Source organism: Simochromis diagramma, unplaced genomic scaffold, assembly GCF_900408965.1.
Source record: "Simochromis diagramma unplaced genomic scaffold, fSimDia1.1 OVJJ01000682.1, whole genome shotgun sequence".
In the NCBI taxonomy this organism is placed as follows: domain Eukaryota; kingdom Metazoa; phylum Chordata; class Actinopteri; order Cichliformes; family Cichlidae; genus Simochromis; species Simochromis diagramma.
Window position 1 is genome coordinate 978,682 of NW_024387359.1, and position 26,611 is coordinate 1,005,292.

General features: G+C 39.2%; 1 protein-coding gene across 3 annotated transcripts in view; it reads left to right on the forward strand.

The window, feature by feature from the left end:
• LOC120718747 (netrin receptor UNC5D-like) overlaps positions 1 to 26,611 on the forward strand; it is a 170,600-nt gene that overhangs the window by 133,890 nt on the left and 10,099 nt on the right. For 2 of the 3 annotated variants that reach the window (XM_040007422.1, XM_040007423.1), the window contains 11 exons: positions 1,940 to 2,120; positions 3,524 to 3,691; positions 5,362 to 5,526; positions 5,836 to 5,868; positions 8,811 to 8,996; positions 13,691 to 13,738; positions 13,828 to 13,977; positions 14,872 to 15,090; positions 15,868 to 15,952; positions 21,917 to 22,088; positions 24,879 to 25,109. In XM_040007422.1, the coding sequence (XP_039863356.1) occupies positions 1,940 to 2,120; positions 3,524 to 3,691; positions 5,362 to 5,526; positions 5,836 to 5,868; positions 8,811 to 8,996; positions 13,691 to 13,738; positions 13,828 to 13,977; positions 14,872 to 15,090; positions 15,868 to 15,952; positions 21,917 to 22,088; positions 24,879 to 25,109 (1,638 nt within the window). The remainder of the gene's footprint in view (positions 1 to 1,939; positions 2,121 to 3,523; positions 3,692 to 5,361; positions 5,527 to 5,835; positions 5,869 to 8,810; positions 8,997 to 13,690; positions 13,739 to 13,827; positions 13,978 to 14,871; positions 15,091 to 15,867; positions 15,953 to 21,916; positions 22,089 to 24,878; positions 25,110 to 26,611) is intronic. The other variant, XM_040007424.1, reaches the window with a different exon arrangement.

Here is a 26,611-nt window from a genome sequence, read left to right on the forward strand (position 1 = left end):
AAGAAAATACTGTGATTACATGAATAAGCTTGTAAAATGGGCTCATTTTGTATGAAATTATTCAGTTATATTTGCTCCATTTTGTAGAATGTCAAAACTGACTGCTTTCATAACTGACAAGACTGACCAGCCATGACAAACACTGGGGTTGATTAGACACTGGCTGTGAAAGAGTGAATTATAAAGAAAGAACTGATGAAGGCGCAATGTTGCACACTAGTATGAGCACTTGGTACTGTATGTCTTGAAAGCAGCGGAGCCAATTCATGAAAAAAAAGCTACATGATGAAAGACTTCTTGGGCCATCAAAAGGAGCAAAAAACGCTTGTGACAACATGACTCCAGATTTATTGATTTCCTAGCTCATTTTTTTTTCATCTAGAGTGCTTTGAAAGAGCAAAGCAATCTCTGAGTTTGTTGGCTGTAGTTACATTCCCTTGGCAAATGGACACTATCCACAAACACACATGCTACTCACACACTGGAGTACAACCCCATGCACAAACACATGCCTCTCCCAGTGGGGCGGAGTTTTTAATCCTCAAATACACTGCCATAAATCAAAACGCAATCCTCGTGCCCTAGCTCGTCTCTCTGAATGAAAAGCTCAAGCTACTGGCACATTAATAGCAATTTACAGGGCCAGTCATGCGAGGAGAGGAGCATCAACTGAGCGTCTTTTATTTTGTAATTCCTTATTGGTTTCACTCACTACATGGCCACTGAATTGGTAACGCTGGAGGATGTGACCTACCTACTACATCACTTTACTCTGAGCTGTTGTCAGATGTGTTGTGCTTCCCAACCCCCTAATCTTGCAATCAAAATGTGTCCCCTTACATATCTTCATAAATGTAGTGAGGGACGTGTTTCAATTTTTGTCCTCTCCTTTTTTGCCAAGAAGAGAGAACAGAGACTTCTTTACATGATGAAATGCAAAATGCACGCTTCAATCAGCACGACTGTGAAGCATTTGTTAGCAAATACTGAACTGTATGCAATCCTCAAAGGAACAATTGTAGCAAAATCTTTCTACTGTTATACTACAGTGACCTGCACATAACTAACTGGATTTTGAACCAGTTACCAGGCATGTTGAAACTGTGAGTGTGGGGAAACATATTCAGTTTTAATTAAATTACTAAAAGGGAATAATATAACTTTTAAAGGTAATGAATTGTTGTCTTAAATTTTCTCCCTCAAATATTAGGGACTCTTAAAAATGTTCTTGTGATGTTTAATTAAACAGGTAGATAGAAAAACGCTTCATGTATCACATCATTTACTATTGATGGTGCCTTCAAAGGCTCTCTTACTAATGCCATATGCCATTTGTGCATATCACAAATACTGGCTTTTTATAGTACAGTCGTTAACAAACCCCACGATCTCTCTTTTGCCCACGGGACAAAGTGTCCATGATTTCTAAAGACTAATTTTCATTGGTGAGCAACAAGACCGTTTCATGGCTGAAGCATTTGGGGTTTTTTTTTGTTTGCATGGTCAAGATTTAACTTACATTTGCAGATTTAATGACAAATTGTGTTGACTGACAGCACTTAGAAATAAAATAATTTTAATGCACTTCCACCTGACGGCCTCAAGAATACGGCCATTACTAGTTTTTACCCTGCCTCTCCTGCACTGAGTACATTCTCTTTAACGCTTTGTGTACCATAGATGATGAAAGAGAGCCTTTGCCGTTATATTCAGTTCAAATTGTTGAAGTTTTCTCATGTAACTTTGGGTGAAGTTCACTTTATCTCTGAAAGCCTTTTGTGATACTCTATCAAACTACTGACCTTTTTTAAATTAGTCTGATATGTTTTGAAACATCCCACCAGATGTTGTTAAGTGTATTTGCTTTTTTATCACTCACATCTGTCCGGTTGTCAGATGTTTGTCTGCCTGAATGAAATTGACATACTTTTGTTTTCAGGTGGATTGGCTGAAAAATGAGGAAAACCTGAGCTTTGATGATGGTAATATCATGGAGAAAAAAGGTGACCACAACCTCATCATCTCAGAGGCCCGGCTGTCTGACTCTGGAAACTACACCTGTGTTGCCAGCAACATTGTGGCCAAGCGACGCAGTGCCACTGCTACTGTTATAGTCTATGGTAAGATTACAGTTCTTTTAATTTTGCAATTTTATCTCTGACAAAAAATCATGAGAGTAGATTTGCCTGGTAACTTATTACAGTAGTGTTGAAGAATAGTCTTGCCTACATCAGAATATCAGTTTTCACTAGTATGGTATTCAGTTAGCAGCTAACTAAGCTTTACTCCCACCGAGGTTGATTATCTTGTCAATAGTGTTAGATCCTCAGTGCATAAGACCCTGGAAATTGTGGCTCAATAGATAGTAAAATCTGCCTTAAAGCAGATAACATGCAAGTCGGAAAGGAAATAGTGCTGCACTCATCAAGAAGATATTCCTTTGGGCTGGAAAAATGGTTTGTTAATTCATTTTTTAAGTCCTCCTTAAAGCTAGGACACCTCACTGTTTGTCACTGATTGAGAAAAATGGGAACAACCACACACTTCTTTTCAGCGCTGTAGCCAAGCTGACAAATAGTCAGAGCTCATTCTTTTAACCTTAACTAGAAATGACTTTCTTCAGAGACAAGATTTTAAAAATTAGAGAGAGAAAAAATAGATTCACAGCTGTCCCACAGTTATGCCACAGCAACTTAACACTTAACTGCTAATATTTACCTCTTATTTATTTCTCCCCAATAAACCTTGTTGAGTTAAGGTCACAGTAATTTATCCTTCTGAACCATCAATGTGCCTTTTAGACCCTATTCCTTCAAAACTGCTCAAAAAAAGTCTAAGTATAGTTTAATTAGGTTTCTTCCTGTTAAAAGGGAGTTTTTCTTCCCTACTGTCACCAAGTGCTTGCTCATAGGAGGTCATGTGATTGTTGTTGTTTCTTGGTAGTGTTGTAGGGTCCTTACTTTACAATATAAAGTGCCTTGAGGTGACTTTTGTTGTGAATTGCACTAAATATCAGGGCTGTAGAGAGTGAAATAGTGTCATACTAGTAAAAACTCCTTATACACTGAAGGGCAGCCTTAAATGAAGTGTCTCATTGTTCATTTTGCTGACCTTTCATCCTGTTATTTTTATTCTTTTAAAGAAGGCATTTAACTGCTGCAGGAATACATCTCATTCTTTCTGACATCCCATTGCTCCGGTCCATCAATCATTAATTTCCATAATGCTAATGAAGTCCCTGACAAGCTTACTATTCCCGATAGCCTCCAACAGATGTACAATAATGGAACAGTAGTATTTCTTCCTTTCCTATGACAGCAAATGAGCTCATTAGTCAATCATCCTACATTACTTTAGGAGACATATCCGAGGAATAAGTGTACATTGACAGAAGGGAAGACACTATTGATCTTTTTTTTCTGATGTTCATTACCGCCTTTGAGTGAATCCTCTGACTGCGATGCAGGCCAGAATTCCTTTAGTGTTTCTTCATACCTTTTCCCTCCTCTTCTGACACGTGCAGTGAATGGCGGCTGGTCATCCTGGACGGACTGGTCTCCCTGTAACGTGCGCTGCGGTCGAGGTGTGCAAAAACGCTCTCGCACTTGCACAAATCCGGCGCCTCTCAATGGTGGAGCCTTCTGTGAGGGCATGTCAGTACAGAAGAGTACTTGCAACACAGTGTGTCCAGGTAAGAGCAATAGCATGTTCTTTTCACTCTTAGTGATAAAGAGCATGTTTTAGTGTTACTAATTTTGACCTTTTGAAGCTTCCCTTGCATCTTACAGCTATGGGTTAAATAAAAGATTTACAGTTGTCAGATAAGATGTGCAAATTTTAGATTTATGACTGTTGAAAGTCTGTATTGTTCAAGTAGTTTTTTCTGCAGAAATCACTTCTTATTGTGAAAATGCACTTATTTGCATTAGATCAATACAATACAGCACCTGTGTCTTTGCAACAAAATCTAGATTTCTGTAGATGGTTAGCTTTACTTTACGTTGCACAAAGAATAGAAACTGGAATAATTGCTGGACTGACAGCTAACAAAACAAGAAGCTAACAAAACTCTTCATCTGTCATTGTACAAAATGTATTTATATTTACGTACTATTTGTATAACATCCTTGTGAATATAATATACCTAAGTAATATGTAAATATCATTAGCACAAATACACAAGATTGCATATAATAGCATAAATAGTTTAGTAATACTGTCTTTATTTAACTTCTTTTTCATTATTTGGTCTAAATGTAAAAAATAGTTGGCTTACTTTTTCAGTCTCTGTTTGGAGAAAACTGAAACTTTGTGTTTTGTAATAAACAAATAAAAATTATAACCAAAAACTCAGTGATGAACCATAAACATTGTTTAATTGGTCCAGAAAGCTCAGTCTAAATACTATTATTTGTGTTTTTGCAGGAGCTACACAGTTGAATAATTTTTGTGCAGCACAAGACCCACTATTTAACCACAAATTGTTGCTCCTATCCTTCAATCTTTTTACAGAAATTAGATATAACATATGCCATGACACTTGTCTTAAAAGCTTTGGGTAGGTTTTATAGTTAGCACTAGTCTTCTTTCAACCTCAGAGATTTTACTGTGAAAGCATCTGCAATGCACTGGTGACAGTGGGTTGCTATCTGAAATCAAATGCAGTGCACCTGTGAAACAACTAATGAAGGGAAAATGTCTGGCAAGAGGAGAAAGATGCACAAATGGAGAGGGGTGAAGATAACATGAGAGAGAAGCTAAGAGTAGAATCTCAGGTTGTAAGAGGAAGTAGGAGTTATCAAAATTGTGCCTCTACCCGTGTGTTTTTTTTTTTCTTTTATAGACAAGCCCAAATTTTTGATTTCAACCACAGTGGAGTATAAAGAAAAACGCTCATCAGGTTTAAGTTTAAAAAAAAATTATCAGTCGAGTACAGTGCACTCCTCCAAACATTATCTCCTCTTTGCCAAATGTCTCCTTCTGACGGATTCTTTCTCTGCATCTGGGTTTGAGCATAAACAGGATGCCTTTGCTTTTAGATTAGCAGGAAGAGGGGATCTTTTAGACCATATGGAGGGGGAAAGGCGAATTGATGGAGTCTCTTTATGCTCCAGATCAGAAACACCAGCTTTGTACATGTTTTTGACACTTTAAGTGGGACATTATTTTTAGTTGTGCAACTGTTACCTTGAAAGTGTTTTGCTGTAAAGTTCCACAGAGCTATTAAAAAATACACTTAAACCTGGAGTATGAGTAGCATGCATTTTTTAGTTCCTGTTGTGTTTCACTTGCATTTCTTTATACAGTAACATGTGCATGTATTCACATTCAATGGCTCTATCTTTGTGTTTGCCCCTGCAGTGGATGGCGGCTGGGGAGAGTGGAGTGAGTGGTCAGCGTGTAGTTCGGACTGCGAGAGGCAGCGCAGCAGAGAGTGTACGGCTCCGGAGCCCAAGCATGGGGGGCGACTGTGTGACGGGGTGGCAGTGGCTACAGAAAACTGCACAGGCGGCCTCTGTACACAGAGTGGGTAACATCAGCTCCACACTTCACTGGTTAAAAAGAAGAAAAAGATATAGTGGTTTAGCACCATTACTGTCAGTCCCATTGTGTTCATTGACTGTGTCATCATAGACTTACTGTTCATAATTTTTGGCAGTGTGGGCTAGATCATGATCGTCATGATAATCATGCTCATTAGCAACGCCCTCATCCGTCTTCATTATTCAAACACTTTGTTTCACATACATCACACACAGTGTGCACCAGCGTGGATTTGCACGCAGGCAGTGATTGAATCAGCTAACGCTTAAATGATGTTGTGTGTTTCTGCAGATCGGAAGTTGCTGCATGATGCCAAGCCACAAGGTGAGCTTCTGTTTAGTTTCATTTCTTGCTGATGTTTTATTTAAAAGATATCACTCTCTCCAGCCGTGACCTGGAAGATTGCAAGATTAGGGATTGGGATTAGAAAAAGGTGTGACCAAAAGTTTTTTTCACCCCTTTTTGCAACTCTGAACTTTTGTAAACAAAACCCAACAGAGGAGTATATAACAGCTCAAACTAGGCATTTTTAAACACCCTTTAACCTGAACCTCCCTGACACAAAGTCCACATATACTACAAGAATAAGAAGTGCTGAATTTACATTAGCAAGTCCAACATCCTAATTATCTGTCTGCTCTACCCAGACAGCAGCCTCACTTTAACCAAAAAGTTTTGAAGCTGTGTAAAATGTAAATGAGCACACAATACAATGGTTTTCAAATTTTATATGCACATATCAAATGTTTAAATTGAGGCTAACAAAAGGCTAGAAAAGTGAGCTGAACAACAAAGAGACAAATTTTCAACTAATTAGGTTAATTGGCAAAATGTAAATATGATTGGGTATTACAGAGGAAAACTGAAAGCAAGAGCTTGAAGGATAGATGGGTAGAGCTTCACGAGGTAGCAAAAAAATCTACACTCCCAATTATTTTGTTTTAAATAAAAGTGGAAGTTTAGAAAAAATGGAAAGATTTATTTAAAAAAAGAAAAATAACCACATCTTTATTTTACACCAACACATATATGATTACCAGTAAGCAAAGTGGTTGTTTGTTTATATATTGGTTAAGAGTTTGTTTCTAAAAACATTTTCCGACTATAATATGCAGTGTACCTTTAAATATCATTTGAATGTCTATTATAAGGTTAAAACTGATGTTTCACTCAGTTTTCAGTTTTGTTTTAACTGTTTGTTTAGGTTATAGCACCAATACTAATGTGTTAGGTAGAAGGCAAATTATAGTTTAGATTAAAATACAGTGAGTTATGGGTAAGACCTGCCACATTATTATGTGCCATTCATGCAGGAAACATTTTGAGAACCTCTGAGACGCCAATTGTTCATACTTAAACCAATAGCATGGATGAATATCAATTATAACACTGCTGATTATGGAACATTATTAATATCGTTTCCTTTGCATTGCTATTACAGTAAGTATTCAATATGTTTACTCAGTTTTACATGTAATTTTAATGTACTGATGTACTGATTACATGTACTGATGGTATTACGAAGCCCAATATGTTTTCTAAAACTAAAGTATAATTTAGGCTTTTTTTTGTTAAATGCAGGTATAATAAGTTATTTTCAGAGGGTAGTTCCATTCACACCTAATTGAGTTTTGTCTTGTAAACACCCTCTGGGCTGATAGCAGCAAACTGGTGCGATGTCATTAATGGCATTTATAGGAAGAGACTGGCTCTGGCTGCATAATCCCACTGTTGGAGCGACAGAAATTCTCTAGCTGACAAGGATAGTTACAAGAAAACAGCACGCTCATCAGCAGCCATTTGGTTCTGGCACTGGTTAAGCTTAACAAATTACTAATGTTGCCCTCAGAGAGGGAATTGCCCTGAAATAGGAACAATAAGCTGCCAAGTAGTAAATCACAGGTGTGGCCATAGAGAATAACGCTGTATGACTCACTGTGAATTAGTTTATTTAAATACATATGTTTTGACAAACAGACAGACAGCACATCAATTGACACGTGAATGAATAATGATGATTAATATTAACAAATGGCAAATTAAATTCATTTCTAAAGGTTGTTTGGCTTAGCCGTTTGTTTCCCCGACCAAACATTTGTCATTGATGCTTCTTATCTCATTTCCTGAAATATTTAAATAAAGTGCATTGTGACTTTTGCTGTTTTCTTTACACTCTGCATCCGTTTCCACATGCTGTATGTTGTTTGACTTGGATTGTTACCAAGTCTCTGTAAAAATAACACAAGCTGTATCAAACGCCCAGCTTTTATTGCCATTATTATCTCAGTTTCACTCCTACATTAATGATGCTGTACACTTCTACTTATTTTTGATTATATCGGGCATTGTGTTTCAGTTTGAGCTCTTTGCGGTTAACCACTGTAAATCCACTGCTTTATGCATTATTGCTGTGTAGGGAAATGCTACTGCGTAGCTTGCACAGAGAAAAATCAATTTGCCCATGTTTTCCTGACTTGTCCTTTCACATAGTTATGTCTTCTTGTTTGTCAGGAATGGGAAAAAGAATGCGACCAGGCTGCCAAAAACTTCCCAAGCCCTCAATTAACCTGCTACTGTAGCTGTTAATACCGCTTTGCATATTTTGTCAATTTCTCCTGATTTGAGCTTCAGGCTACTTAGAGGATTTCTCAGCATGTCCTGTTTTAGTGCAGATCTCATTATCTTTCAAGAACAAGCTAGCAGCTCCTTTATTTCCCCACTCATTCGTTTGCTTTGTGGAGTTGGACGCCGCAATACTGGTGGGACCAGATAGAGCATAATCGCTGCCGATGAGCTAATTTAATGAATTGGTTTTGTCACATTATCCCAGTGGAACACAGAGCGCCTCCAACACCAGAGCCAAGCAGTGTTTGAAATGACAGTCAGGTGCTGGGTTGATTATAATCGCCTTCCTTCCAAGGTTCCTCATTAGTAACTTTAACACTGAGGAATGGAACAATGAAGCTGTGCATCATGGAAAGAACAGAAAATAAAAAATGCACTAAAGTAGCATGAAACCAAGGTAGACTTCCCTGGTTTAAGAGACTTCCATAAAAGCGCTACTAAGCAACAAAGATTTCCAGTTTATTTTGGGAGAGAATGTCTCCAAGCATCCTAATTAACCACAGAGACTCCGAAAGCAAATATAAGAAGTCTTGATGCATGCTCAATCATCCAGATAAGGAAATCCCAAAAAGTTGATTGTGTTCATATGGACATTCAAAATCATGTTTGTTTGTTTTTTTCACTCATTCTGACATTTCAAGGTGTGGAGAACAGCAGTGACGTTGCCCTGTATTCAGGCCTGGCTGCAGGGGTGGTGACAGTTGTACTGCTCATCGTCGCTGTCACTCTTTACCGAAGGAGCCAGAGTGAGTACGGTGTGGATGTCATTGACTCCTCCGCCCTCACCGGAGGCTTTCAGTCCTTCAGCTTCAAGACCTCTCGTCAAGGTGAGTCATTAACTGTGGCTCTCAAATATCAGAGACAATTTGCCCTCGAAATTGTGTCATAAAACACTGAATCCAAATGAGAACTTTGTACAAAAATCTAAACGTGAAATTTTCAAAAGCAGCAAAGAATGAATGGATTTGGTGGTTTTCCTGCAAAAGGCAACTGAATTTGGTTTTAAATCCAAGTATGCATCCTTTATAAAGCTCCTTGTAAAAATTGAGGATTCATGTTGTGTTGGAAATCTTTTTTGGCACTTTGACATTTCACTGTATGCACATTATGTGAACTAGCTTAACAGTGTGCAGAAGTTAATTTGTTGAAGTCTATTGCAGCTATGATTATTTAAAGAAGAATTTAAAGATTACACAAGATATGCACAGTCTTTAACTTGTCATTTAAAAGCACAGACAAATTGTACACAATGCAATTGGAAACTCAGAGAAACTCCAATATGTAAACACTGTTTATTTGCTCTTGAAGAGCCTTATCTCCATGTAAAGATATTTTTAAAAAATTGTTTGTTGGACTTTGCAGTAAGATCTTAAAAAGGCAGTTTATAACAACTGACAAAATCTCTGTGACACCTCTACACCCACCCTGCCACAGATGGAGCTAACATGCACAACAGTTAAATATGATGTGCAATTAAAAGTGCATCACATTATAAACCAGAGCGTCAAAATAGCTTGTTTTTATGTTTTTATTTTGCATGTGCTTTTATTGCTTTTAACTTTTATTTTTTATTTCAGTTTGGCTGTTTAAAAGACCACAAAGAAAGCCCTAAAAATTAAAGCTGCAATTGTTGCCTGCTAGTGCAGAGAGCTAGCATTGTCTTTGGCATTAATAGCCATTCTAACACACACATAAAAGCAAAACACAGAAAAAGAATATGACATAGACATACAATCATGTAAAAAGGAAAGTACATCCTCTTTCATTTCTAACATTTTACATATTAGGACATAATACAGAGTCCTCTGTTCCTCACCAGGTTATAAATTTGTGTTGATAAAGCCTCTGATGAACAACACATGACATGTTACACCATGTCATTAATTTTAGTTGTTGGAGGTACTTGTATATACACAGCTTTCTCAAGGTCCTGTTGCAGCATTTCAGTTGGTATGAGGTCTGGACCTTGACTGGGCCAGCCAGAATACTTTAGTTTGCAGAGGGCTTCAAAGTTGACTCAAAAACTGCAAAGTTCCATGTGGCTGCAAAACAAGCCCAAATCATCCACCCTCCAGCATCGTGCTTGACAGTTGGTGTGAGGTATTTGTGCTATTTTGCGGTGTTTGGTTTTATCAAATATAGCACTGTATATTCTGGTCAAATATCTCCAGTTAGAGAAGAAGATTTCTCCTCGCAACATTTCTAAACAAGCCAATCACAATGTCACGTATTTTAACATTTGATATGTTAACTGAGCCCCGTGGAGTCTTAGACATAGCTCCTGGGTTTTGTGTAGCTTCTATGAGCATTGCATGCTCTGGTCGTTGGGTGGTCTGTTTTCCACTTTTTTCACTGTTTATCTTTCTCCCAGATTCATGGGCAGCATTTAGATGTATTAACACCTAAAAGCTGCAGAGCAGAAAAATTCCAAAACTGCTGCTTTTATGGAGATCACCCTTCCTGATTGTCAGTCAATGAAATGCGTTTCATTAGTAGCACTGGGTGGTTCCTTACCTTCGTAATTCCTATAGGAGCAGAAAAGGTGTTTAATTTTTGTTAATAATGTTCAAATAATGACACTGTGTAATATGTCATGAGTTGTTGCTTATCTCAGGTTGTATTTACCTCATCTTTAGAGCTGCTTAGGACACAACTATTGATGATGACCCTTGATTTCCTTTTTTACTCTGCTGCTAACGTTTTAGCTGGCTATTATAACTGAACACACACACCCAAAAGTTCAATGGTGATGAACTGGAATAGGAATTATTTTATTATTTAATTATAAATAATAATGTAATAAATAAAAAATAATGTAAAATGTTGTTTCTAGTACACCTTGTAAGAGAAATACTGCAAAGTGCTTTATGACAAAATTCTAACAACAGAAAAGCAAAAAATTACTCTAAAGCAAGTAGAATAGTTACATAATGAGGTTCTATGTAAATAAAACCAAAGATCTATGCAAGCCATACAGTTTTCTATGTATATGTATTTATTCATCTTTATGAAATATGAATACATTTATTTGTACGATATATATGCATTAATTATTAACACGCTTTAGGGGCCAGAACTGAGTTTATCTGTTTGTTTGCTTTAGCCATCTCAAGCTTTTTTTCTGTCTGTGCTGTAGTGCAATAAATGTCCAGTAACTTACAGCTTAACCTATAAAACATGCATTGCATTTATTACTTTATTGCAAACATCCATATTCAGCAAGCAATAAACTTATGGTAACAAGCAGTTTGTGCACTCTAAACAAATGTGTAATTTCACTCTTATCTATTATTACTCAGGCCTCCTCTTAAGTACCATAACTTGAAAAGTTAGTTGAAAGGAAGTTGAAAAGTTATCAGATAATGTCTCAGTTTTTGGTATTGTATTTTATTACAAAACCACAATTAATAATTCACGTCTGCAAAATTAAAAATGTAATTTATTACCGCTATCTCTTTTTTTCGCTGAGCACCACAATGGAGCGTTTGCGGCCCCGTGTTACTAGACGAAGAAACATCAGAGCGCCGTAGCGTGCTGTTTTACTCGGCAGATTGAGGCATATTTTTGCAAGGCTGGCATTATGGGTCGCCACAGCGGCAGCCCTCAGCAGGGCATAATAAAGTTCATTTTGATAACACAGCAGGAGGCAGGGAAAGCTTTAATCTTGGTCCCTGTTCACTGTGTTAGAGGCGCTAAAACAGCCAAGCCTCCATAACATTCTGCATGTCCTCCCCTCCTTGCACGTTGCGCCCCGCTGTATGCTGCTGCAGTTATCATTTCATCACAATCATTTCATTTCAATACTTTTTCGCAGTCACGTTTTTCATTATGAGTAACTGTAATAACAGCTCACCCATTAAAATTATTGGCCAATTTACAGTACTTTGCTCATCAGGAGATACGCACACTGTGTACTCAGTGTCTTCAGGTCTTATTTAATGCTTGCTGGAAGCAGCTGTCAATGGGTGCTGTTCATTATGGCATTGTCTCTGCACGCCTTTCTTTACTTTCATCTCTTCTCCTCTTAGTTCCTCCCAGCGAGGATCTGAGAGAGATGCGAAGAGAAGATGTGAGAATGAAGGAGCCATAGCTGTCATATGAGAAATCCGTACTTTTAGAGTCAGTTTTAAGCAGCGTTAGTTACATCAGCAACATGCTGCACAGCTGGATCACTTGTCACACTGACTGATTCAAATGTCCACAGAAATTCTTCTCACACAGGCCTTTATTTAAACTCATTAACACAGCCGATAAATCGTATTATTGTTGTTGCTCATGTATTGATCATATGCTGCTTTGTTTGATGCAGCAGTTATTGCTATTAAAGTATCTAATATATTCTAATGTCTTATATAGACATAAGAAGAATAACACATACTTCCTTTATCCCAAATATTGGGACATACAGGTATATTACACAGTACCATATAACTGTGATGTGTGTTAAATCAGTCGGTTTATATACAGCACTGAAAAGTAACCAGTGTGAGAACATCTCTGTTATTTATTCTTTTTTTCAGTTAGATTGTAGAGTCAGATCAGTGTTGTCAGTTTAGTTTTAGCTTAGATTCCATCGGTTTCAGTGTCAGTTTTAGTCTAACTATTAGAATACGGTGGGTGTTTTTTAGGGGCAGATTTAAGAATTTCTGAATAAGTTATTTACTTGCTGCTTGTTTGTGGTCTCTCTGACTTCAGTTTTGTCTTCAGTAGCTTTAAAGCATGTGTATACGTGCCCATTTCATAATTGCATCCAGCTCTTGCTTTCCTTTTCCAAACTTTACTAATCCCATCATTCTTGTGCAAGTTAATTTTGGCTTTATTTTGGCCTTCCTGTTCTTGAGTGAACCAGTGGTTTTAACTGGTTTAACTGGACAATGATGCCTGGTTCCTCTATAATATTCTTGATAATATTCTTGATTTGGTTCAATGTTTTTCTTAAACATAGAAAGAATTCTACGATCCGCATTAAATGTTTTCTGTGTTTTTTGAGGCCTTTTTCTGTTTCATAATATTCCACAAAAAAAATGTTATCCTTCTCTTTTATTATTTTGTTTTCAACCTAATGACAACCTTAAATAACATCAAAGTCTTTTAGGGGCCTCATCTGGAAAGTTCCAAACATAATTTCAGCATTTGAAATCATCTTCTGCATAATTAAGATGATTATCTGCATAATCTGTCTTGGAAAAACTGAGGGGACATGTCTTACTTGACCTGGTTTGTCAGTCAGTTATCTAATTACTTTGGTCTAATTACTTTAGCCTTTCAAAATGGAGTATATGTATTAAAAAATCATTGTAATTACTTAACTAAACAGTTGATGCTTCAATTAAAGCTCACAGTCTGCACTTCAGTCACATCTTAATTGTTTGATTCAAAATTCACTGAGGTGTTGTCCACAAACCTATGGAGCTAGCTGTAAATTGGGTTATCAGTAGAAAATGAATAGAAAAAATCAATAACAGTGTCACTTCTAAGTGAGTCACACTAAGATATATGTCTTTTTTTCATTATATTACAGCAACAGCCACGGACAGAGAAAACATATTTGTGATGACATACTCTTCAGGTTGTTTTGTTTTTGTTTTTTTATTGATGATGTGGGCTCTCATGTGTAATTGCTGACATTCATTTGCTTTTTCTCTGTGTGTGTTTCAGCAAATCCTCTGCTTATTAATTCATCCATGCAACCTGATCTGACAGTGTCACGTACCTACACCAGCCCCATGTGTTTTCAGGACTCCATTGACAAGGAGCTAATGGCTGAGCGCTCACTCCTTGACCCGTTGCCTGATCTTAAGGTTAAAGGTTAGAAAACAGAACTCTTATGAAAGTCCATGTCTGTGGTACTCAGTTACTTTTGAAAGGGCAAGTCTCACAGAGAAGTGAACGGCTCTGTGGATGCACTAGGGCAGATAATCTTACTTTGGATCTGTTTTTTCCTAAGGCAGTCTCTAGGAAAGTCAATTTTCAGTGCATCACGAACTAGACATTCAACACTTCATGTTGTTGTTTGTTAGTGCTGGTTGCTGCCTTTTATTCCCTTGGTGGCATGATTAGCATTCAAAATTAAGGTGATCTTTGAAATAATTGGTCCTTAACTTAGACAGAAGTGTATAAAAAAGTAGATGCTTAGTCCAATACAGTCATTCTCAGAAATGTAGAAAAACAAGAGCCTTTTTATTGTACTTAGTGTGATTTTATAAAGAAAAATATTCTTATTAAAGTCATATCTCCATTTGGCTGCCTACATACTATCAGAATTTGCTAATGATGATCAGAAGACTGTGCCAGCTTACATTACAGCAGATAGACACACAATTTAAACCCCATTGCTCTTGTCTTTATGGGTTTGTTCCGGATAAATGAAAGACTCCACCCCCCGAACTCATTTAAGTGCAGAGTGTTGCAATTACTACAGCCCCAGGCATACACTTTTTACCTTGAGGCAAAAAGCTTGACAGTGACAGGGTTCTTGAGACTTGTTAGTTGGGTTTTCACTAAGCTTTGGCTGGACAGTTACTGTTTAGAGCAGGGGTTTAGTAAACAGTTTCAGAGTGATTGGTTTTGCAGTCAAGAGCAAGCTTTTAAAAAGCTTTAAAGGGCTGTTTTCCTACTGTTGGATGTTTGACTGTTGGACCTGAAAAAATGTGTTAAAGCTACACAAATTCTAATGTCACAGAGCTTTCACTGTATCCTCAGGGGTGACGGAAAGGGCAGAGTACCACGTCATGTCCCACCCTCAGACATTTCCAAGGGGACTGGCTCCAGACTATAGAGGGGTTGCAGTGGGGACAACACTGGGCAGAAGAGGCAAAAACCTTTTCAGTCCACACGTCTCTCTGACTCCCCGCCTGCCTCTGCACAGAGCAACTGCAGTGTTTGGCCATGCTGGAGGCAGGCTCGTGGTACCCAACACAGGTGAGTGTACGATGAGGCAATTATCATTCAATATCTTCCTGCTGAAGAGCATGTGTCGACTTCAGTTCCTCCAAATTCAGCTAGCATTCACAGAGGATAGAAACTATAAAAACAAGTTGTTCTCATTTGCACTTTTTAAGTTGTTTAACCTTGTCAGAGTTGATCGGTAGCAAAAAATGTGGAAAAAAGTCACATACTGAGTAGGCAACATGATTATGGAAATATTATTTACAAAATGATGAAGTTAAAAAGCACTAGCATTTTTAGCCAATCGGTCCCTACCTGCAAAGTATGGAAAATGTTTTAATACTAAACTTTTTCCTCAAATAAATTACTTTTTTTTAAGCATTTTAGGAACATTTTAAAGCACCTAATGCGTGCCGAAAAAATATAAACAAGTGTATTTAATATGCTGCTCAGTCTATTGCATTATGCAGGCAGCTCTTTCTCGTGGCCTACATTCATCATTGTGTCCCCTGAGGGGCTTTATGTACTGCTAGATTGGCAGTAATTGTTTATGATACAGTAGAATGTTATGCATATGTCTTTGTGTTTAAGAGGAAAGGATGTCTGTGATGCCTGCTTCTGTGCATGCTTGTGAATAAGAGATCGCTGCCAGCATCGAATCACAAGGGGACTTGCTCTGGCGACCTTTTTCTGGGGCCCGTCACCCCTCTGGCTGTCACCTTCACTAAACAGACCTGACAGCTGAGCAGGTGTGTGTCATAAGTGTGCATGTCTGCTTGTTTGTTGATCAGCATGCCTCCTTCTCTGCAGGTATCAGCCTGCTGGTGCCTCACGGGGGGATTGCAGAAGACACTACCTGGGAGATGTACATGAGCATCAACCAGGAGGACAGCAGGTGAGGGACTCTCACTGAGGTGGTGCTGTATGCTTCCTAGTCTGCTCTCTTTTAATCCTTCAACAACACATTCCTCATCCCTCATCCTGCCACCTCGTCTCCTCCTCCTCCCTTTGCCGAATGAGCGCCACAAACACAAAACCTTTCTTATGAAGGCTACGCTGTGACATGTAGTGTACACATGCACATGCACATATTCCCACACAGCATGCGGTCCTTGCTTATCTCACAGACACTACAGGGGAGGACATGGTGTGTCACAAAATACATTGGCAGCTGTAGACAGATTGCATTACTGCCTTAAGCAACTGTCATAGCAGAAGAAGATACGCTCCGTGACTCTAGTAGACCGTTTTGTGTTTGCAGACGTAACTGTGACAATATCTCTCTCCATTTTGACTGGTTAGAGTGATGAACTTAGTGAAGTCATGAGGATGGGTTATATTGATTAGGCAGACAGAGATAGAGTCATGGGCATGTGTCAGAATTTGGGTGACTATTACCTGCAAGAAATCTATTTCTGTAACTTTCTTATTTCTCGCAAAGCTATCACTTGAGGAAAAAAAGGGCTTCATAGATAATAACTCGGTGCAAAAGGGCTGTAATACCTTTGGATTCCATGCAGCAGAGCTTTGGATGCTATCTGACAACCAGATGTCAGTGTTTGGACATGTTCTTGATTCACAGCAGACAGTATCAACATGTCAGTATGACTGCGTGAAGCCCTGCTAGCTAGCTGTCACCCCAACCACACCGCTAACCACCAGTGATTCTCGATGAAATTGGATTTCTACGTCCAAGGGGGAATCATAAGTGACATCTAAATATCAGCTGTCTTTTCACCTTACTTCCACCCACCCATTTAGTGCCTGGGGTCACGTGGGAGAGGGAGCATATCAAAGGTCACATATAGGTTGTGGCACAGAGCTCAGTTAGCAGACTGGTTGCACACTCCCCCGCCTTAAGTCTCCCCAATTCAGCCAGACTGTTGCCCTCCAAGCTCCTGCTTTGCTCTGATAAGCCCGATGCTGTTTACTTCTCTGGCTGCCGCTTAAGAAGCTGCAGGAGCCGTGCACCACTGAGCTGTCACTCAAAGCCTATCTTCTGACAGCCACAGAGTCCAGGGGAGAAATTGGATGCTTTCTCCCCATTCAAACCTTAGCCATCTACATAAGACGATGCTTTCCTCTGCAAAGAATAGGAATCGATCAGCTGGGGCTCAGTTTCATGTGTTCGCGAGAGCTGCCATCCATCCTCTGGGCTTCACGAGGTTGTTTTGTGTGTGATCTTCTTCAGCTCAGCAGGGGACAGTGAGTTGTCCAAGGACAAAATGCACCTGATACTCTGCATCTTGCAAAAGTTTCAAGCATATTTACGAGGCAGGCAGTTATTGCTCTGTGGTGTCAGTTATATCAGACTACGCAAACTTTAAAATTTGATTGGCACTTGTTTTTGGTTGAGTCGATCTACCAGTGCGTATCTAACCTGCCCGACCTACAAAACTCACCCTCAGACCTCCCTAATGATCCTTCCCTCTTCTTTCTTTCCTAAAATCCACATTTCCATCATGCATTAGTATTTTTAATGCATGATGGAAATGTGGATTTTAGGATTTTAACCTTTTTATTTTTCACACTGACTCTGACAATGAGTAATTATGGTAAAGCTGATGAAAACCGTTCTAATGAGAGTGGGAGTCAGAAAAATAAGTAATTTTTTAAGTTTTTACATTTTCTGCCATTAATACACTTACATTGCACAAAATATTAAAGGAGATTCACATTACCTTAAATCTTGAAGTCTTTGTCATGGCTTCCGTTGTTACCTTAATTTTACATCCTGATGAACTTGATGCCTTGGCAAGATGTCATTGTCCAAGTCTGGCTAACTTTCAAACCATGGTCACCTACAGGGTTTTTATCGAAGGCCTAAGATTCTGTGGAGGTCTGAGTCATATTTTGTCACGGTTCTGGGTCATTTTGACCCAGCATTTTCTGTTTCTTATATTGTGGTGTTTTTCTAGATTATGATTTATGTTCTGATTCTTGAGATGTGCTGTTTTGCTTCTTCTTATTCTAGGTTTCAGTTGGGTTCTGGTCATGAGTTCAGTTTGATGTTAATTCTTCTTTAAGTCTCTGTCGTCTCTGGGTTCCATGTGTTGTATTCTTTCAGTCTGCCTCTCAGTGTCAAGTCTGCGTCTTTGTGATTTGTTTCGTGTTTCCTGTTTGATTTTGATAGTCCCAATCTGATGTCAGTGTGTTCAGTTTTACTTCTCCCCTGTCTCGTTAGTCTAATTTCTCCCAGCTGTGTCTCCCTCCTGTTTCCCATTCCCTGATTACGCCCCAGTGTATATAAGCCCTGTGTTTTCCTTTGCTCTCTGTTGTGTCGTTAACGTCTGCTCACCCTCAGTTTGCGGTGTGTTCTGTTACCTGGTTTGCCTGCCTGTTAGTTTATTTTTTCCCCATTATAGTTAGTCTTCTGTTCGGTCAGCAACCTGCAATAAAGCTGTTTATTTTTATTTTACTTTTCCACCATTCCTGCCTACCTTCACACAGACATGACATATTTGTCATTTTTTTAGTGCAGTAACCTATGAACTGCGATGGATGATGAGCTGGATGAGCTTCTACACACCGACATTCTGGTTGACTTTTCTCTGGTTTCTGAGTTTTTTCCTTTCTTTCTCTGCTTCATCTTGTTTGTTAGCCTAAATTACATCCTTGTATTTAATTTTCATTTAATTTTTCATCATTAGGTTTATTATTTTCACATCCTCCCTTAGATCTCTTTAAGCCCTCATTAGTGCCTACTTGAGTTCACCTGTGCTTTGTTACCACTTTTCTCATGTTGTGCATTTTGTCTGTGTGTTTTTGTCACATCACTGTGTTACTTACCTTTGTTCCTGCTTCTTCTAATCTTCAACGTGGAGTTTCCTGCTTCCTTCCAGCAGTGCCTTTTGTTATATATTCTTCTATAAAACTTTAAGATCCTTTTCCTTATCCTGTGACTTGTCACTTGGTTTCCTACCTTTAACATCTGATGGTTTTTTAGTGAGGAATATTATAGTAGATGTGGGAAAAAAACATAAAAACCATTTTGTAAAACTGCACTAGCACTGCACACTAGGTATACATGCAGCCATTGCATAGCTTTAATTTTAGATTTTTACCACAAATACTTTTTCTGACTATAACAAAAATAATCTGCATGATCCCATAACAACTTGCTTGTATTTTCCACAGAGTGCCTCCTTTAGCTAAAATTCCAGCTAATGAGGACACTTCTGTTTCTGCAATTCCGTCAAACGGCATGCGGCTGTGACAGCTTGAAAGAAAGACTGTCAAACACTAACAAGGAATTGTGAAAATATGATTTGCAAGTGTGACCTGAGAAAAAAAAAAGATGCATTACACTGGATGTTGTTTTGTTTAAACCAAAAAAAAAAAAAACAGGAAAAGAAGAGTGAGTATGAGACAAGGCTCCACTGTTAAAATACACACAACCATCATCATGGAATGATATTTCTTTGTTCGCATATAAACAATCAGAGTTGCTAAATAACCATCTTTAATCTTTGCTCGCAGGCAATCCAGATAATTAGTCTCAGCAGTAGGTAACCTTGGTTTCCTCATAGCTAAGGGCTGATTAGCACGAAAGTGCAGCTGCAGGCCAAGGTGCTACTGCGATGTGTGATTTTATTTTTAGACCCCAGATCATAACCTCTTTAATTTTTTAGTGTTGATTGGTAACAGCATAACGGAGAGGGTTGAAAAAAGCTTCACACATCACACTGCACCAGAAACTGTTAATATAACAGGAGGTGAACAGTCTCAACCACACATCATACCCTGTCTGCATGCAGGCACATACACACACCGTCTTACACCATGCGTCACCTAAAAAGGTTGATCTTACAGGTAATTTGCTGGACGGGCTGGAAAACTAAAAAAGAAACAAAAACTCAGGTGCTGTTTTTTTTAATTAAATCTGTGAAAACTAAATTTACTTGTTGTTTCTGTGGCTTAAATTATGCTCATAACTTTACTTGCTAACAGTGCATACGCTTAACACTTAAAAATGAGAAGTCAGCTTCAACTTTGCAATGCCGCTGTCAGTTAAATGTTCCAAAAAAAAAAGTAATAGATGTTTTCTGAAGTGCCATTACATCATCATCTTCTGTGTCAGGCAATAGCTACAATCAACAGCACCCTTTGAAAATTAAAAGTGCATTTTGTGTTGAGAAAATCTGGTTACTGGGAAACAAGACTGACTGTATGATATCTAGTGAGGGTTTTTTTTTCTACGCTGCACTGACATTTACTGTGATTGTGTGAGCAAAACTATGAGCTGCATCCTAAAAGTCAGAGACACTGTGTGAGGGGGCCATGACGCTCAGAGGATCCTGAATTAATGTAGCAGATTTATACAACAGCAGAGATAGTAGTGGGAGTGGAAACAAAAATTTATTAAGCCTCAGATATGATTCATGATCATTTACATGCTGTCTGGGGGGACAACTTATATTAGTGTAGTCGTTGACAAATTTGCCTCACAAGCAAAAAGTCACAGGTTTGATCCCAGGAGGAGATCCCTTGGGGTTGTGTCAGGAAGGCATCTGGTGTAAAAAAAAAAAAAAGCAAACATGCATGAAAGTAGATTTACACTTCAAATTTAGATAATAATAAATACCTCAAGAAGCCTGCCAAGTGCCAAGACCTGCTTCTAAAAAGGACTTTGTAAAAATATTTGCTCACAATCAGAATATAATTTGGGCGTAGCTTTTTGCTTAGTTAGACACGAGTCGGTTGCTGCTAAGATCGAAAACTACATTACACACAATACACAAAACACAATAACAACAAAAGAATTGACAAAATTCAACAGCATTCAAAAACGAAATAATTTTTTACTCTTTGGCCAAAAATTGTAAGTATTGTCGCCGGGCAGGCTGGTGGGCTGTGTGGACACCCAAGTGTGAGAATATCTCAAGAACAAGGCGACAAAAGACTTTCAAATTCATTCCATAGATGCAGCTACTAAAAAGCCCAGATGACCTCAAGGTGAAGGTCAGAGGTTAGCTTTTCTGAGAATCACAAAGGAGTTTCAGCTGTATACCATACATGCATCTACTAAAAGACTGAGGGGTATACACTGACAGGCACCCATATCTTGTCACATGTATCTTGTGTTTTCTGTTCCATTGTTGTGTTTTTTGTTTTGTTTTTTTGACATAGTGTTTTGCACTCGAGGGCCATTGTAGCTCATGTGTTTACATGAGAGGCGCCGTCCATAGAAATTGTACTTTCAGTGTGTGTTGGTGTTTTCCATATTTGTACAGATGTGTGGTGCCCCATTCACGCCTTACACATTAGTAATGCATCTGTGTTGGCTTGTCATGGTCATTCCCCGCTGCAGCTGTATTAATGACCCTGAGAAATATCCACGCTGTGCCTGTGACAACAGCACCAATATCGTGTCCTGTGTATGTGAGGTGTCCACCCAGGGCAGCTGCATGACTGATGGTGGTCCCATTGATTACTCTCAGTCTTCGGGGCTTCCAGCCAAGATTGGGCTCCTGGCCAAGAGCAGCTTGGCCTGGCTCATCTGTCACCGGACTGGCCTGAGCAGGCTTCATAAGCTCCATCGACCCACAAAGCTTACACGCACTGTGCTAAAGCCTGTCCTCCCCAGCCTCACTGTCCATTAGTCTTGGTGCTTTAATCTCCCTCTATCTGTGTGTCTGTGTGTCATCTAGTCAGCAATTGATTCATTATGAGTGTCCAAGGATTTGAGTTTACTTTGTTCATAGGCAAGGGTCACACTCTGAAAGCTTGTTGAAGCAGTGATTCATGTTTTTGTTAAAAAACTTGTAACGAACCCATCCAGCTTCATTAACACGATCACAGATCAAACATGAAGTTTACCATAAATGTTTTCTAATCATATGTTTCTCTACCTCTACAGTACTGTGTCCGACGATGGGTCAGAGATCTTTTTGAGCCCTGCAGTGACATACGGCCCACCAGGCCTTGACCTCTCCTATCCAATAGCCATGACCATAGCCCATTGTGCAGAAGTTGCTGCTGATAATTGGACCATCCGCCTAAAGAGACACATCCAAGACAACAAGTGGGAGGTGAGCAAATTCTGTTACCCTTCACCTGTAGTTAACATGTTTGAATTTCCTCCTGTGGCACAAGTGCAGAACGCTAACAAGTACAAGCACACATCTCCCGCTAGTGCCCAGAATATCAATAGGATCAGATAAACTGCTTCGACCTACTTTGATGAAAATTTTCTTCCTGAACTGTAGTCATGCAGGCAAGGAGCTGATTTCAGGGTTGCCAGCTTAGATTTGTCATTCTGCATAAAATTTAGCCTTTCAAGCTCTACCTCATGCGTCATTTGCATTTGGTCTGACATTTCTTTTGGATGTAAGACAGATACCTCAACATGAGGTCAAAACCAGATAAAAACCAGCAAAGGTGCTTTTTAAAAGATTTAAGACGTTGCTGCTCTAAATGTGTTATTCTTGTGATTGCTACTTTTTAGATTTTTTTCCCATTTATTTAGGTCTTTCAGTGTAATAACCCCTCTGAAAAGCCCTTCCACTCCACCCTATAGAGCTACTTCACAGACCCACAGAAGAACACTCAGACATCCACCTCCACTCCAAACACCCTCTATTCATTTTCTTGTGTTTTCTTGGCAGAGTACACACATCTGAGATCTTTTCTAAGATCTTTTTAATGTTTAACTAACCTCATCAAAAACCTCTAAGAACCTCATTGAGGCAGAGCGACCCCGGAGCCACCGAGTTTGCTTGACCTTGGGGGTCTGTCACTCTCTACCAGCCGGGTCCTTTCACTCTGCGTGACATTTACACAGATGTAATTTGTCAGCACACGCATTTCTCAAAAGGAAGCTATCAAAAGACCCATCACTGGTGGGAGCTATATGCCAGCAGAGAGGAGAGAAAACAAGAGTAAGGACTCAACAGACAGAAAGGGGGAGGTAGACTCTGGCAGAACGGCGGAGAGATTCTTTGAATGTAAAGCTGTGGACCATCTCTGTCACTGAGAAATAATGAGGCCTTTATCTCAGACAGGATGCTTACTCAAAACCTAATCTCTGGAATTAGTGATATAATGGGAGATGGAGGTTCCTCTTCCACTCTTTCTTTCTCTCTTTCCTTCTTCCACCTCCACTTCTATTTCACTGTGTCTGCCTCTCAGTGCCATTCCCATTAAAGTCTGCACTTTGGTACACTAGATTTTGACTCTATCATTTTTCCCTGGCTGCCTGGCGGGGATGAGCTATGTCATGGAGATCCTTCATGTCTGCTCCAGCGCTAATGGGGCAGGTTTAGGAAGCTATGGGACACTAAATTACCCTACATTGCTTTATATGCCTCAGCCAGGCCATATGCAGAGGGGACCTGTGGGTCACAGTTATGTTCCAAAGGTGATTTAGGGAGAATTGAGCACAAGATGAGTAGCAATTGGCCGTTGGATACAACTGTGCCCCACTAATCCGTTTTGTCAGTGTTACTGTATCCCCATCTGTTTAGTGAGATGTGTCATTATTCATTTGGCCGTCATTCAGCTTTGCACAGCTCCTGGTCCTGTTTAAGTCTATGTACGAGGGATAGATTCCAAGTTACTGTCTGCAAAGTGTCTTAATAAAATGCCTAACAGCAATGCAAAAACGCTGATCAGTGGCTCCCGTGAATTGTTGGTTAACTGCATGACCATTCATAGTCTTTATTTGTCTTTATTTTCTACAGGGAATGGTGGCCAATGAGATAATGTCCAAGCAGTCAGCTTACAAACTATTGCCTTAATCATGCCAATACAGGCTGGATGTGGTTAAGCTTTTAGTTTGTAAACTTAAAGCAGGTTTTTAATGCAGTTATGTGCATTACAGTCAGCACTACTAAAGAACATATAGCATGCATGATTGCAGCACAGCTGAGCACAGTGATGCAGAGTCAAGTGGTGTCTTCATATTAACAAGTGAAATGCATTACTGAAAAGCTGAGAGTAATTTAAGAGCACTATGCCCTGGAGCCACTAAGACCTTTGCTTGACCTTGGGGGTCTGTGACGCGCTACCAGCCGGGTCCTTTCAGGCCTTGTGACATTTATATAGATTTAATTTGTCAGCAGACACATTGTTCAAAATGAAGCTATCGAAAGATGCGTCGCTGAAGGCAGGTGCCTGCCAACAGAGAGAAAAAATAAAAAGGAGACTGTACTGGACAGACACATTAGAATTTTTTCAACCTCCTGAAACCCGTTTTCAACAACAGTATCACTCAGGATGCATCAAAAATCACGAGTATGACAGAATTCCAATATTACAGTGTTCTTATGTTTAACTACTAAGCCACTGAAGTCGTTATACCTAACACCTCCATATTTTTATCCTTGGACTCTACTAGAGTTCCTGTGCATGACTGACAGCTTAAAATAAACTTATTTAACTTATACTGTGCCTCGTTGCAGCCCCTCAGTTAATCCTCTGTCTGAAACAAGCTGTTTTAGCTCCCTCCACTTTTCCTTTAAGCAAGCTTTTTTCCGACTGACTGCCCCTTGCAAACAGAGGGTTTGAGCAGCAGGTGGGTGAGGCTTCTACTCACAGCCAGAGCTATCTGCTCTCATTGACATCATACGGAGCCAAGAGTCAAAAAAACCTGTCTGACTTGGAGTGTTCAAACATTCTGTAGCCAGAGCATTTGGCTCACAGGGCTTACTTGAAGATATGCAAATATCAGTGTTTGAAACTCTGGCCGTGTTTAATATGAGTATTCACCAATGCAGCAGATCATGTGTGCATATATGCATAATATAACCAAAGTAAGAAAAAGCATATTACATTTAATCCTGGACCTAAATTAGTCTCCTTTTATGTCCCTACCACCAAAGGAAGTGATGTCTGTAGACGAGGAGAGCACCTCCTGTTACTGTCTGCTGGAGGCCCAGAAGTGCCATGTGCTGTTGGAGCATCCAGGTCGCTACGCTCTGGTGGGGGAGCCGCTGAATCAGGAGGCAGGCAAGCGTCTGAGGCTGGCTGTGTTTGGTAGTCCGGATGCCAGCAACTCTCTGGGCTTCACCCTCAGGGTTTACTGTGTGGACGACACACCCCATGCATTTCAGGTAAGAGGGAAGAGAGAAATGACGAAGATCAGGAATATACCTGGTCATTATATGAATGTAGGTGTTTCCTACATTAATAATTTTATCAATAAACCTCAACTCATACTAGCATACTCACATACTTACATTTGCCACTTGATTACTCAGTTGATTTTATCAGTGGAGCACCACTAACTATTGGCTGAGAGTGCCATTGGATGCTCCACAAAGACACACAGTATGCTCCATTTTTGTCTTCTTTGTCTATTTAAAGACTGTGAAAGTGACAGAAACAATCTAATAAGTCTGATGTAAACAGCCTGCTGCTGAGTTATTAAGCTCCTGTGCAGGTGCAGGCTAGTTTTGTTCTGAACTGAAAGTGACAGTTCCACCTAGTAAAGGGCTGAATGTGTTACTGATCTGAAGGCAGCCTAAACCACATCAAAAATGAACAGTGATTGCTAAAAAAAAAAAAAAAAGCGAAAGTGCCTTTGAAGGTTGACTCATTTTCCTCCTGTTGTACGTAATGAAGTCGCTTTGACCTGTGACGTATTCACTTATTCATTGACATACTCATTGAACTGCATTCAAATGGTAAAAAGACTGCTTAACTTCACAAAAACAAAATAGATTCATGATTTTCCCTTCATGCAACATCAAGAGAAGCACACAAAAAAAAGAAAACACAAAGGAAGGACGAACTCTGTTTTGTTTGAAATGGCCAAACTTGTCTCAGTGGTACACATGAAGTCATATAAAGGCTGCTGAACATCAATGCGGCTGTGATTTAGCTTAAGGCTGATGTCATCATTCCAATATGCTAATATTTAGCTAAACAGAGCGTTGGAGAATCAAAAATTTTGACCAGATTAATGGTGACCTGCAGAGTTATAACTAAAGTAACAAATTCAAAGTATTTCCCTTGTAAAGTTAGTGGTAGTACTACGGGAAAAGTTCAAGAGCAGAGAATTCACCTCTACACCTACATTCACAGAGTTATGCTGCTAGCCTGGTGACCAATATTATTTCCTTAGAATTATGATGTATAATGAAGTCTGAATAGATTATGTAAGATGTAAAATATGCTGCAAAGCTAATACAGTAGCCCGGGTTCCACTTTGACCTGTTAGCCCTCGGTGGCTCCCTCTCTCTTTATTGCTTCCTCTTCAATGTACTATGTAATAACAGAAAAAGCCCAAAAGATGATTTTTAAAAAACCTCTAACTCTCACTGCCTTTTAAACAAATAAAATGCCTGAATTTTTATAGCATAATCACACATGACAGCATAGTACCCTTCATAAAAAAAAAGAGTTAACGAGCCTAGCCTTCTGGTGTCCCACTAATAAAAATCTTCCCCCTTTGATGAAATTCAAATCTTCTAATGGTGCAGGATCAGGTCTGGAGATTAAATGTATTTTAATTGTAAGTTAAAAGACGGTGCCATTTTTAAAGTTGGAAAGTTGCTGGTGGTTTTGTCTAGAAGATTTGCTGTCTGGAAGAGTTTTTTTTGTGCTCCACTGA